The sequence below is a fragment of the Peromyscus leucopus genome, chromosome 17 (assembly GCF_004664715.2).
Source record: "Peromyscus leucopus breed LL Stock chromosome 17, UCI_PerLeu_2.1, whole genome shotgun sequence".
Lineage (NCBI taxonomy): Eukaryota > Metazoa > Chordata > Mammalia > Rodentia > Cricetidae > Peromyscus > Peromyscus leucopus.
Window position 1 is genome coordinate 12,198,848 of NC_051077.1, and position 15,580 is coordinate 12,214,427.

Genomic DNA, 15,580 nt, shown 5'->3' on the forward strand with positions numbered 1-15,580 from the left:
CTCAAGGTCCCCTAAAACCAAACAAAATATAAAAAGTAGAGGTCAAGGCTATGTAGAACATGCAAAAATATAAAAATATCAAGACATAGTTGTGCATGAGGAAAGAAAGCTTCTATCTGAGTTTGTGGCATGAAAGAATAAAGTTTACAAACAAATGTCTAATAAAAATTAACTTGTATTATCATCTATAATTCCCTTTGTATAATGTACAGAAAGAGAAGAAATTTAGAAATCATTCAGTCTAAAGTGAAAGGAAATGAATAAAGGAAATACAAGTAGTAACTAGTTTATGATACATGCAATAACAATTCTATTAAAATGAAAAGAGGAGAGGTGCTGGGGATGTCTTTCTGTATGCTGTGAATATGTGCTGATTCCACTGGCTAATAAATAAAGCTGCTTTGGCCTATGGCAGGGCAGCTTAGAGGCAGGTGGGAAACCTAAGCAGAGGTACAGAGAGAAGGAAAGAGTCAGAGGAGACGCTGAGAGACGCCCAAGGAAGAAAGATGCAATGCAGCACAGGCAAAGCCACAGAACACGTGGCGATACATAGATTAATAGGAATGGGTTGAATGAAGTTGAAAGAGCTAGCTAGTATAAGCTGGAGCCATTGGCCAAACAGTTTGTAGTTTATATTAAGCCTCTGAGTGATTATTTTATAAGCGGCTGCAGGACCATGGATGAGAGAGATTCGTCCAGACCACTGGGCAAGGCAGCACTGGAGAAAGTTCCGTCTACAGAGGGGATCACAATAAATTAAAAGTGAGAATCAAGAAATAGACCAATACTTCTACTGGCAAATGCAAGCAAAAATACACCAAGAAGAGACACACTAGAAACTCGAATAAGAAAAACATATAGAAGCGCATGTTCTAACCCCCTTTCAGTTGCTGTGATAAAAACACCCTGACAAGCTCTCCAACAGACTCTCCAAACAACTGCTGTTGTGCTTGCCTGCTCCCCAGAGGTGGATGGTAAGGAATGCCCAGATGTTGATGGAACTGTTCCTGGCCGTGGGAGCCACACTTGTCATTCAGCACTAGGGAGGGTATGGCAGGAGGACCACATACTTGGGGTCAACCTCAGCTACACATGGAGCTCAAAGCCAGCCTGGGCTACAGCGAGACCCTGTCTCAAGGAAAACAAACAAACACACTTAGTCTCCTATGGGTAATAAAAGGATAATAAATAAAATGTATGAAAAATTACATGTTCAAGAATTGATGATGTAGGAGAAATGGCCTAATCCCTTAAAAGAAAAAAAATCCATAAAAATGCACATGAACAGAAACACATAATATGAATTCTTCTATACCAAGCAACAAAATGACATGAATATTTACTTTCAAAACACAAAGCTCTAATCCCAGATTTAGTCTCTCATGAATTAGACCACATATCTATGAGAAAAAAGTGTATCAATTTATCTATAATCTATAAAAATAGAAAGGAAAGGAATCCTTCCAAATTCATCCTATCAGGCTAGCATTACCTTAGTTCCCAGGTCACACACCATGTAACAGGAAAGAAAGGCTACAGGCCCATGTTACTAAAAACATAGTAGAAAAATCCTCAAAAATACCTGTAAAATTAAATTCAACACTTCACAATCAAATAGCATTTATTGATGGTATTTAGACATGTTTTAAGTTAAAAACAAATTCATGTAAGGAATTATATTCATGAACTAAGCAAGAAAAAAGTCATGTGATTGTATTAATAACGAGAGATAATTTGATAAATACAGTACCATATACAATAGGCACTCTTAGAAAATCAAGACTAAGCAGTAAATTCCTCATAATTAAAAAAATCCACAAAATGAAGCAAACAAAATGTACCCCATTACCAGTGAGAAACCAGCAGCTAAGCATCACAGAGGACACCCTTCCACTTTACAACATTGCACCAAAAATCATAGAAAATGCAGCAAGACAAGAAGAGGAATAAGACACACGTAAATTGAGACAGATAATACTGTGTTTCAAGGCTGTCTGATGCAAACTTTAGCTATATGTCAATTGCTTATAGTAATGGGCAATAAGAATTTGGAACTAAAAATATAATGCCGTTTACACAGGTAAAGTGGCACATTTCCTTATAAATGCAAGTTATTTATAAACATGATTTATGCTAAGAAAACTGTAAAAATTAGATTAGACAAATTTTTTAGCAAGGCAGTGGTGGTACATGTTTTAATCCCAGCACTCCAGAGGTAGAGGCAGGCAGATCTCTCTGAGTTCAAGGCCAGCCTGATCTACAGAGTGAGTTTCAGAACAATCAGTGCTACACAGAAACCCTGTCTCAAATAAAAATTTTAATGTATAGAAATGGAGAGATAGTCCACACATATGGCATGCTATTAGGATGTTGGATCTTACCTACATGATACAAAGATTCAGCACAACCCTAACCCAAGTCTCAGGTAAGTTATTTCATGAATCAGATACACAGATCTGTCAAGCTAAATTATGTATTTAAAGAAAAGAGGTCTAGAACAAGGAATGCTTTTCATTGTTGATGAAGAACTAAGATGAATAGCTTTGTTTTATGATCATTTTATGAACCAAAAAAGCTACAGAAATCGTAAAAATATGGCATTGATAAAGAAATAGAAAATTAAACCCAAAGAACAGGAAAGGAAGTCCAATAGTAGAGCCACATAAGTTAGTTTCCCTTTAAAAATATTTTGTTGGAAGCACAATACATATAGAGAAATACAAATAAACATGAATGGAAAAGTTTTATTGAATGAAAAATCCAAAATGTCAAGGTAAAATAATTAAACAGCAATCTGTTTTTAAAAAGTGTGTCTAATAAAGCAGAAGATCAAAAACTTAACTCTCTGTCTCTGTCTCTGTCTCTGTCTCTCTCTTTCTCTCTCTCTCTCTCTCTCTCTCTCTCTATATATATATATATATATATATATACCACTATTTTCTGCTTTATTAAAAGTATTAAGAATGAAATACTGAGAGGAAGATCGAAGAGAGGAAAACCACAGAACTGGTCAACGATCACAACTACAGAGAGAAGATGGGAAGCGAGAGGCTCCTCTGCCCTGCTCACCCTTCCACATGTTCCAAATCTAGTAAATTCAGAAGGTAAGATTGAATGCAGATGAATTTGCAAAAATCCAAGTCCATTCTTTTGATTTGTATTCATTCATTCATTTGTTTATTTATTTATTTGTTTGTTTGTTTATTATTCTATATTCCAGTTTCCTTCTAAGAAAATAACAAAACAAAGACCTTTCTCACCTCAAACCTGTAAATGTCAAGAAAATCAAAAGCAGTGGCTAGGCAACAGAAATTCTACATTACTAGATTAAAACAGATAAATGATTGAGAGAAATTAACAATGTTCCTAAAATCAGTAAAACATGCAATTCGCTCAATAGCATTGAAGTGGCTCATCTGACTTTCTCATTTTCTTCTACTGGGCATGGGCACATCATTTAAGAGCTTGATAGCCATCCATCAGTTCTCCAAAGCAGGGGACTGGAATCGCCCCACAGTCGCCTGCAGGGCAGGACTACTGAAAAGGGGTCACTTACCCCATTCCCTTTGCACTTCTTAGTGGCATTGCAGTCAATTCTTGTTAAAGTAACTTCTTTGCAGGTTCTGTTGACACAATACTAAAATGAAACATAGGATGTTTCATGGTCACAAATGTCATGTCAAATGGGAAAAAACCCACTATTTGTTACTTATATTATATTATATTATATTATTATATGTAAAAGAGGTTCAAGGCCTGCTTACCCATTTTGCTTTGATTCTAATACAAATATTCTGGCTTTCTAAAATAACCCCCTCAACAGCAATGGTATTGAAGTAGGAAGAGCCTGTCTGCAGACGGGGACTACATGTGGTTTGAATTTTGATCCCTACAGTTGGAACTAACTGAAATCCAACTGCATTTCCTACACTGTTAATATTTGTTATGGATAATTGGATAGAAGTCAAAATTGTCCCCTTAAGGCTAGAGAATAATTTTTCTCTTGTCTCAAATACAATTCATAAATTGTTTTGGACCTTTGTGGTGGCATATATCAGAACTATAGGGTGAGAGAAATAGTTTAAACTTTATTTTCTTGGCCATTGTCAAAACTTGTCATTCAAAGTAGCAATCAAATAGTAATTGGTAATCTGGGTATGTGGTTATTTTAGTCTCATTTACATTCTTCTCTTTTATTTGGCTTTGTAGTTTATTTTTTCAATTGTTGACACAAGGTGTAATTAAGTAATTCACCATATGAATATGTCAAATGTGGATGAAAATGAGCTCCTTGTAATTATTTATCCAAAATTAACATGCAACCAATAAACAAATCATACATTGTATATACTAGCCTTCCTTTGATCGTTACATTCAATATTCAATGTAATATTAAGTATTCTGGCTGGAGCAACGTCGATATTAAAAAGGAATAAAAGATATCCAAATCATAAAGGAAGTAGCAAAATTATTTGTTTGTAGACGACATGCTTAGATATGTAGGTGATCTCCAATATGCATAGACTCCCAGAGATGCTCATGCCAACACACACAGACTGACAGACTACAGACAGATGGTTGTGTAATCACACACAGACTTGTGGACTGCACACAGATATATATTCAAATACACACAGGCTGACAGACGACACACAGATGGCTATGCAAACACTCCCAGGATGACATACTGCACATACGTGCCCCAAAACATACACATAGACTGACTGACAGACTGTACACTAAATGGCCAGACAAACACACACAGGCTGATGACAGATTGCCCACAGCTTCATCAACAAGAACACAGAGTTCTCACATGCTGCCTTTGCAAACACACACCAACTTGCAGACTGCACGTGGATGCCATCCAAGCACACACAGATTGATAGACTATTCACAGACGCCCATGAAAACACACACAGATTGATGAACGACATACAGATACTTGTGTAAACACTCAGACTATCACACTACATACAGATGAGCATGGGAACACATATGGAGTGGCAGAATGCACAGATCTATAAGTAAACACACACAGACTGGCAAACTACACAGATGCCTGTGCAAAGACACACAAACTTACAGATTACATAGAGATGCACAGGCAAATGTGCACACACACACACACACACACACACACACACACAAACTTGATACATCTAATCAGTGAATTCAGTAGAGTTTTAGGATAACATATTAACTTGAAAAAAACCAGTTACATTTCTACCAATTAATAATCCAGTAAAGATATTTAAAGTTATTGTCTTTATAATAATAATACGATATTTACTTAGAAATAAATTTAGCCAAGAAGGAAGAAAGGGACAGGTTCAGGGCTTGGACTTGAAAGACTATCCTCCCTGCCAGGCAGAGCCGCCTGTGGCCCTGCCCAGGAGCAAGGCACTACCTTTTACAAGCTAACAACCACCACTTCTAGGGACTTTTTTTTTTTTGTCAGATTGTGCATTCACAAGGTCATCATGCTTGGCACTTGTGGAAGTTCATCTGTTCCCATTTACATGATGAGAAAATCTAGCATGCTGTCCTGGCAGACATGGAGTCAGGGCACTCTGCCTGGCATGGGTTAGGGCTCAGTTCCTGGAGCTTCTACCTCATAACCTTGTGTGGAACTCTGATCAAGGTATCTGGGGCTACTGTCCTCTCAGAAGGTCTGAGCTGAATGACACACCTTTCTCAATGACTTACTCATCTATTTGGGGATGGCGATCTGTTCCTCCCTTGTCATCTGAGTAGGGGCTATGTGCCTCTTCATGGGCTCAGAACTGTAGGCTTCTCCATGATTGTAGCTCACAACACCAAAATATTCTAAGTAGGGGCTGTGTGCATCTTCATGGGCTCAGAACTGTAGGCTTCTCCATGATTGTAGCTCACAATACCAAAATATTCTAAGATAAAAGAGACAGGCCGGGTCCACCATGCTCCACTCTTCCTAGTTATATTCCAAACCTTCTCTTTCTTCTACTTGTGAGAAGCAAGCTCTTAGATGTAGCTCATGAAGAACTTGGCCATACAAGGCAGCCAGCCCCAGGATCTGGGTTCCTCAGTACGGGTAAGCTTCTCCAGGATTCAGGAACTTCAGGTCTTTCAGTAAAGAATTGGCTCTGAAATCTCCAAGTAAATGCTGAAGGCCATAGTCCTGCAGCTAAAGGGTTTATGATCGCTACTTTCAACCTCAAAGGGCTGCTATTGGTGTGCTTTCAAAGCTGGGTCCCCTCATCTCCTAGACTGATGAACTCTGAACTTTAGTTCTCTCTCTGAATAATGACTACATGAGTATAATTTGCATATCTCTGTACACTTGCACGTACAGATATGCATATACATGAGCTTGTCTCTGTGCAATAGCCATTAGCCATGCTTTCCTAGTACGGATTTGGCTCTTCCAAACTATTTACATGTACCCTCTGATCAGATACATAAGCACATGATTTAATTAATATGAGTATGGCTTGCAGTGAAGCAAGGTAAAATGAAAACTCAGAATTTTACTATTGGAAATTATTAGGTCTGAAAATAATAGCGCCTGGTGGTTAGTAGACTCATGTTAAAAACACATACGTTTTAGCTGGGTGGTGGTGGCACATGCCTTTAATCCCAGCACTTGGGAGGCAGAGACAGGTGGATCTCTGAGTTCGAGGTCAGCCTGGTCTACAGAGTGAGTTCCAGGACAGCCAGGGCTACACAGAGAAACCCTGTCTCAAAACAAACAAACAAATAAACCCACAATTTTTCCACATAGGGACTGAGAAGAGGCAATGCAACATGCTAACTGAGGCTTGCTTTGATAGTCATTGAATACCATGTATATAGGAAATGAACACAAGCATCAGGTTCAAATCATGATCGCCGTCATGGAACATGGTACGCGGCAATTCACGTAAATTAATATAGCTAAACATAATCCGCGGCCTCTTACCATTTGTGGCCCACATACAGTGCCATCAGCCACATACGCATAATCTCTCCCATCTGATCTCATAGATAAGCCAGGAGGAATGGACAGACACACACTGTCATGGACGTACGAATATATCACGGATTGGGCTGTGCTTTTGTAATTCTTGTGTGGCCGAAAACAAGTTAATTTTCCACAGAGAACATCCCTGGAGGTGGAAAGGAGAAAATTCTTCATCGTTTTACTTCTCAGTGATCCCAGCTTCCCGTTAAGTATTGTGTGGAGAGTGGCATAAATGTTCGGTTAATGGCATACAACCAGAAAAACGATGCAGTAGCAACATTGTTTTATGAGTTGATAAGATTTTTAAAAACATAAACAGCTAAACGCAAACAGATCAATTAGCACTGTGGCAGGACTGAAATGTATACACACATGTATGTACACATGAACTCACAGGGATACAGGGGACTTTCTTTCCTATCACAGGTCTCCATGGTCACTTTGGCCAGTCTGGACCTGTCACCTGATGTTTCCCAAGGGTGGCAAACCACTTATTCGGTCAGCATCTCTTGATTGTGGGCCGCTATCTTATTAGATACATTATTATACCACGCAGAATCTCACCACACATTTGTTACTCAAATCCGTGTGTACCTAGTGCTCATGTGTGCGTGTGTACATGTACATGGAGACCTGGAGATGGCACTGGGTATCAGTCTTCAAGCGCTAGTCCCCTTTACATTTCGTTTCTCACAGCCTCAGGCTCAGCAGGAAAGCTAGGCTGGGGGGGTGGCTAGGGAGTCCTGGGGATCTGTCTTCTATATCTCCCCAGCACCGAGACCCTCATGTCTACCACCGCATCTTGGCTTCCCTGCCGTGAGTTCTGTGAATCCAACTCAAGCGAGCACTTTGCTGACTGAGCTGGAATTTTCCCAGCCCCTTTGTGACTTTTAAAAAGATTACCACATGAAATTCAAGGCAATCCCTCGCAATATTGGACCCGGGAGCTGTTTTATGCTAAAATAAAGCATATTACAGTAGTCCAAGTTGAGCCACAGAGACATGCTCTGTCGTTTTGGAAACAACAGGCCAGACAAAAATTTCTTTCCTCTCAACAATCTTATGCTGTAAAAAACCAAAATACCTGCTCTAGGAAACCTGCAATGATAGACAGACTTAAAACATGACCCAATTTCAATTCTTATTTCAGAACAGAGCACCCTATTTTCTGAATGTTGGGCAGCTCCTCTTAATAAATATCATCCCATTCCTCATTCAGTCAAATTCTTAGGGTGGTGACAGGAAAAAAACCTCAAAGAAAATGAAAACCCTGAATGGCTACAAGATCACACATGTGTGCACACATGAGTGTGCTCATGCACACATTAGAATATTTTCCTATCATACAATTTGATAGTCGTTTTTATTTAGTATATGTCTCTTGGCAAGCAACATGCCTCAGAAAAACTATCACTCTCTATATACATACTTTTGTCCACAAGGTAATGGGTATGAATTTTTAAAACCACAGTTTTCCAGTTTTTCACGTGGTGAATTAACTTTTTCAAAACAGGCATAGGAAGCACCTTGAGACCCTGAAATAGGAGACATGTCCTTTAGGTTATTATCCTTAATCCAAATTACATGCTCTTTAGTAACAGGCTAATAAAACTGTCATTTCAAAATAGGCATGCATTTTTCATGCTTTGTTTGATTTTCATGGGCTACCTGCTAATGTCATAAAACAAACCAAAAATTATTATTATCCATTGCTAGAAGTTACACCGATACATTTACTTATTTCTTTTTTGTTTTGAAAAAGGTGCACGATATATCTCACACTGGTCTTAGCCTTGAAAATCTCCTGCCTCAGCCTCCAGAGTTTTGGAATTATATGTATGTCCATCTTTGCTCACTTAAGGTTTTTTAAAAAATATGTATTGTGCGTGCGTGTGTGTGTGTGTGTGTGTGTGTGTGTGTGTGCGCGCGCGCGCGCGCGCGCGTATGCATGTCTGTATATGTAGAAATCAAAGTGAAAGTTTATTATTGTTCCTCAGGCACAACGCACCTTGCTTCTTATTTTTTTTGATTATTTTATTTCATGTGTATGCATGCCTATAATATTCAGTCTTCTAAATGGGTGATCAGATAAATAACAAATGCTAATAAAGAGTCAGAATTGAACAGTGTTTGGCTTGTATAGCCTAAGACACTTCCATTAGTTCTTCTGAAATTCTGCTCACCCTGTTGGAAAACAACCATCATCTCTGTATAAACATAATAAAGGGAAATTAAGTAAAAAAAAAACTACTAAAAGGGAGACAAACCGTGTAATAAGAGATATTTAAACACAATAATGAGATTTTCAGAATTGATTACAGCATTTTTCCACAGTAAACTCCTAGAAGATTCAGGGAAGCAGAGGATTTCACTAACTGGAAGAAGACAGCAAGACCAGCCTGGGGGGAGGAACTATACATTTAGATTTCTTACGTATTTAATGTTTAGATATGGTTAATTTCCTGAGATATTTTAAAATTTACTTGTTATATTTATAAATGGTAAAATGATGCTGGTCTTGATTTTGGTAAAGCTATAGATGAGGATGATGGTGTGCTCTTCTTATATTGACCATGTTTTGTTACGACACTCTGCCAATGCAGCTCTCCTACTTTACGTGAACCTAGCCTTCATATTTACAAAGATACAAGTTTCTCTCACTACCTTTGTAAAAAGAATTTATCATTATCATCATCATCATCATCATCATTATTCATTCTTCCAAAACAGAAGAAACTCCAGATCGAACCTAAAATTCCAAGCTTGGACCAGGATGCGTACCCTTCATTCCAGCCCCATGTGCACCTGACTTCATTCCAGATAAGCCTTATACAACCTTAGATTTCTCCCCAATCTTCAGTGTTCATATAAGACACATAAGGTCCACATACTCAGATCTTAACACAAAAATATGAACATGAAAATTGTGAAAGATCATTGCTGCATCCCCCACCCTAGTCCCCGAGTCCTATAGGAGAATTCAAGGAGAATTACCTAGAACCCTGAACACAGAATTTAAAGGAAGATTCATAAGCACCACCAAAGATTCAAGAAGCTGAAATAAGACACAAAAAACAGCTCAATGATCTCAAGGAGGCAAAATGTGTGAGTGATCCTGAAGAAAACACAAGCGTAAGGCTGAGGGAAAATTTGAAAACAGCCAAGGATTTGAAAACATACATACAAGTGACATTGTATAGACTGGGAAGGTTGCGTTTATGTATTTAGAAATATATATACACACATATATACATATATGTATTTAACAATAATTAATGGAAAAGATCATTAATTTGAAAAACAAGGAGAGATATGGAAGGGCTGGGAGAGAGGGAAGGGGAAATGATGTAATTATAATGTCAAAAATAAAAGAAATAAAAAGAATATGAAGATTAAAAAAACAGAAAAGGAACATGTAGGAAAGGAACATATGAGACACCATGAAAAGACCAAATATTCAAATTATAGGAATAGATGAGGCATAATAACCTCAGTTCAATGGCATAGACTAGATCTTCATAAGAGCCTAGAGGAAAACTTCCCTAAACTTGAGTAAAGATACATCCATGCAGGCATATGAACCACAGAGAATGCAAAATACACAACACCAGAAAAGACACACAAGTCAACAAATGTAATAAACCACATGCATGGACTTCAAGATAAAAATCACATGATCATCTCGATAGATTCAGAAAGTCTCTGACAACATCAAGCATGCCTTCATGATAAAAGTCTGAGATAATATGGAACCATAGGGAACACTTCTCAACATAATAAAAGCTATCTATGAGGAATTGACAGCCAGCATCATCCTAAATGGAGAAGAACCTGAAGCAATCCCACTGAGATCATGAGTGTGACAGCGCTGTCCACTCTCCCATTCTGTCTCTGCATTGTGTTTGAAGCACTGATGGAGCAAAAAAACAAGAGAAGAAAATTAAAGGGGTACAAACAGAAAAAGAGTAAGTCCAGCTATCCCTATCTGTAGATGGCATAATATGACACATTAGAGAGTCAAAAAATTCTACCAGGAAACTTCTAGATATGATCTCCAATTTCAGCAATGTGGGAGGACACATAATCAACTCTCACAAACCTGTAACATTTCTATACACCACCACCAAACACAGAGAAAGAGCTCACGACACATTCCCATTTATTACAGACTCCAAAGAATGTATCTAGGAATAAACCTCACCAAGGAGGCGAAAGTGTTCTACAACAAAAACTGTAAGTCTCAGAGAGAGACAGAGACAGAGACTAGAAAATGGAAAGACATTCCATGCTCTTGGATTGGTAAAATTAATATTGTGAAATGACCATTTTACCAAAAGCAATTCATAGACTCAATGCAATCCTAATCAAAATCCCCATCTAACTATCCACAGGATAGAAAAACTATCCTAAAATTCTTACGGAACCACAGGAGACCGCAAATAGCCAAAATGATCGCGGGCAAACGGAACACCACCAGAGGGATCACTGTTACAGATTCAGGATATATTACAGAGCCATAGTAATAAAAGCAATACGGTACTGGCACAAACACAGACATGCAGACCAATGAAACAAAATCAAAGACTTAAATATGAACACACATAACTACTGCTATCTAATTTTCAACAAAGATGGAAAAAAAAAACACTTGAGAAAAGATAGCACCTTCAACAAATGGTGCTGGGAAAACTGAATGTCGCACATATAAAGAATGAAACTAGACCTGTATTGTGGTGATATTTTATTTGCGCTAAAATGTGATATTTTATTTGTATGTTAATAAATAAAGTTTGCCTGGAGATCAGAGGTCATAGCCAGCCATAAACAGAAATCAGGCGGTGGTAGCACACACCCTTTATCCGATCACATGGCAGGCAGAGTCTCTGTGTGGCCAAGGACACAGCCAAGTGTGGTGACACATACCTTTAATCCCAGTACCAACCATAGAGACCTGGAGGTCTGTATAGACAGGCAGTGACGAGGAAGTGATGTGGCTGGGCTTAGAGCCAATGAGAAGGCAGAACAGGAAGGCAATAAAGGCACAGGTTAGACAGGAAGAGGCTCTCTTGTGGTGAGCTAAGGTTAGTTGGCAGATGTTGCTCTGATCTCTACAGCTTGCACCTCTGTATTTGGCTATGTGTTTCTTATTTAATAAGACTGTTTAGAAATTCGTCTACACTGTATCTATTCCTTTTACAAAAACTAACTCCAAATGGATTGAAGGTCTACATGTGAAACATCAAACACTGAAACTGCTAGAAGAAAATCTAGGCAATCCCTATAGGAGAGAGGTTTATGGAAGGACTTTCTGATTAGGACCCTGTTTGCTTAGAAATTTACACGTGGAATCTCATAAAACTAGAAGGCTTCAGCATAGCTAAAGAAACAAGCCTGTGGAAAGGGAGGGAGCCTTTGCCAACTACACATCTGACAGAGGACGACTATCCTGAATCAAGAACCCCAAAACAAAGTTATAAAGCAAAATTTCCCAGTTAAAAAATTAGCTGCAGATCTGAATGCAACGTTCTTAACAGGAGAAATAAAAATGGGTAAGAAATGTCTTTTAAAAAAAGGTGTTCAGCTGGGCGTTGGTGGCGCACGCCTTTAATCCCAGCACTCGGGAGGCAGAGCCAGGTGGATCTCTGTGAGTTCGAGGCCAGCCTGGGCTACCAAGTGAGCTCCAGGAAAGGCGCAAAGCTACACAGAGAAACCCTGTCTCGAAAAACCAAAAAAAAAAAAAAAAAAAAAAAAAAGGTGTTCAACATGCTTAGTAGTTAGGAAAATGCAAATTAAAAATGCTTTGAGATTTCATGTTACCCAAGTCAGAATGGTCAAGATCAAGAAGGCAACTGAGAACTCATGCTAGAGAGGATGTGGGGAAAAGGAACCCTCATTCACTGTTGGTAGTTTGCAAACTGCTCTAGCTGTTTGCTGGAAATCAGTGTGGAGAATTCTCAAGAAGCTAAAAGTAGATCTGCTGTGTGACCCAGCCATCCCACTCCTTGACATATGCCTCAAAACTTGACATTTTACTCCACAGAAACTTGCTCAGTCATGTTCTTTGCTTCTCTAGTCATATTCATCATGATTAGGAAGCAGAAACAACCTAAATGTTCTCCCAACCGAATAATGGATAGTGAAAATGTGGTACATATACACAATGTAATTAAAGTGTAAAAAATGAAATCATGAAGTTTGCAGTTAAATGGAAGGATCTAGAAAATATACTAAATGATGTAACTTAGACCCAGACAGATAATGCCGTATGTTCTCTCTTATTTGTGGATCTTAGCTCTGAATATTTAAAGGTAAGTGTATAACCTGGGTAACATAAGATACCAGGAAAGTCAAAAGAGGTAATGTATGGGAGATTTCTTTAGATAGGGGTACTGTAGGACCTGGGTGCACATAAAGGGGAAATGAAAAATGAGATGTAGAGTTGAACTGGGAAGGGGGGAGGGCAATAGAGAGGGGAGGAATGGAGGAAGCAAAGGAAACAGGGGTAAGTAACAATAAAGATATTTGAAAAGGTCATAGGGAAACATTGTTTTAATGTTTACTTAAATATTTATAATATATTTAAGTGAGTATGTATACACACATTATACACACACACACACACACACACACACACACACACACACACACAGTGATAATGCTCCCCTTAAAACATAAGACTACCTAACAAAAAATCCAGGGTCAGGCATGGGAAAGTTCTTTTGGAGTTCTTGAGCAGAGGAGTCAAGGACTCCAAAAATCATATCCACTATTGCCATTGCCTTAGCTGCCTCCCAGAGGTCGAAGGGAAGTCCTGTTGCTAAAAACACTGTGTATATCAGACACAATCAAGCTGGCGCTGACCTGAACCATCCCTCCCTGAGGCTCAGCTCTCACACCATCTGAAGGTGCTGTGCAAGTTGCCGAGGGAGAAAAGCAATTAAGTCCTACCCAGCTATAACAGCTGTGAACCACAACAATGACCAAGAACAGCCAGTATCCAAAAAGGCGGAACAGTGGCATTTATATCCTGAGCGTAAACAACAGCTTTCAATTGGACTGAAGCCCCTCAATAGGAGGAAATTCATGCCTGATAGGGTAAACTAGCCAACTGCCTGGCTGGTGGGGCCCTGGAACCTAAAGGATTATCTACCACTGCCGCTATCCTGAACTAGTATCATTTATAATTGCATTTTAAATACTCATCCTTAGACTGCAGGTGAGTGCAGTCCTCACCTCTCATGCCAGAAGCTTCTTTTGCATCAGAGACTATCACAGAAATCCACAACTGGTCAAAATAAAGAGAACAACAGACTGTGGGTGTCCAACCCCAATTGATACACCTCCAATCCCAACTCCAATCCAACCACTACACCTAAGGCTCAGGGGACTTTCAGAAGAGACACGGAAAAGGCTGGCGGATCAGGATATATGCTGTTTGATGGTCTCTCGTATATGACAGGGAGGCTGCATCAATTAAAAATCTCAAAAATATTGTTGCCTAAGCAGGGTCTGAACAATCACAAGAGCAGTTACGTGGCGATATAGAAGGCCCTCCTCCAGATGAACATCTACAGGCAAATTAATGGCTGATGAAAGAGGGAACCAGTTTTTCCTGTATCAAGTTCTCTGATAATGTTCTTCAATCCCAAGCAGTCAGCTTTAAACACATGCACACTGAGCAACATCAAATGGACTCAATAGGGTAGACTTAAACTACATATGTGCATATGAGCGAAGCAATAATTAAAGAAGAGATTGTGAATTTGAAAGACAGGAGAACATGTGAGGAGTTGGAGGGGCAAGGGAGTATGGAAATGATGTAAATATGGTGCTTGTGTATGAAGTTATTAAAATTACATTGAAAAATATTTAAACAGTTACCTTACAACAAGGCAACATAGTCCCTATTAGTCTTTATACAGTAACAAAGAAAAGGTCTGGTGTCAGGAATCGGTTATCTCTTGGTCAGTGAGGCCTTATAGACCCCCAAGCATTACAGGTTAATGCCAATGTTCTTGGTTACTTTCCAGAACTTAACGGGAAGATCCTGTTGCTGAAGATGCTACCAAGCTGGTACTGATCTGGAAGTTTCATCCATACTGGCAAGCTTTAACGGTGCTAGTACATGATATGCATGTTACCAGAGCAGAAAAGCAGTCAAAATACTTATCCATCTGTGAACCTGCACTCTACAATTATAACGGCCTGGAAAGACATGGCCACGGGTGCATTAGTGGTACAAATGTCATGGGAGTAACCAACCACTTTCTATTTGGATGTAAGGTCAATCCCATTAGCTGGAACACATACCTGGTACTGTAATCTGGGATAAGAACCTGTGGCTAGACAGGTCATATTCCTTGGGGGAGAGCCTATTTACTCTCATTAAATAGACTCTTAATGGCTTGTGCATATACCCATTCCCACTTTGTTGAGAGGGGGATTTTTCTGAAGGCTCCCTCCCCACTTCCAGCTACCCATCATGTTGACTATGGCAGATTTTTCTTATTCTCTTACTTTGAGCTCTCTAAGGGAGTTCCTCTCCAGGTTTTAATAGGAAGCCAAGTTTTCCTTTAAAGTCCAACCATGTTGTCTCAG

General features: G+C 39.0%; 1 protein-coding gene across 1 annotated transcript in view; it reads right to left on the minus strand.

The window, feature by feature from the left end:
• Positions 1-15,580, minus strand: part of Adam18 (ADAM metallopeptidase domain 18) — an 85,675-nt gene that overhangs the window by 23,716 nt on the left and 46,379 nt on the right. The window contains exons 15-17 of the mRNA XM_037211646.1: positions 8,412-8,517; positions 6,941-7,127; positions 3,557-3,637 (exon numbers count right to left, since the gene is read on the minus strand). Coding sequence (XP_037067541.1) covers positions 3,557-3,637; positions 6,941-7,127; positions 8,412-8,517 — 374 coding nt within the window. The remainder of the gene's footprint in view (positions 1-3,556; positions 3,638-6,940; positions 7,128-8,411; positions 8,518-15,580) is intronic.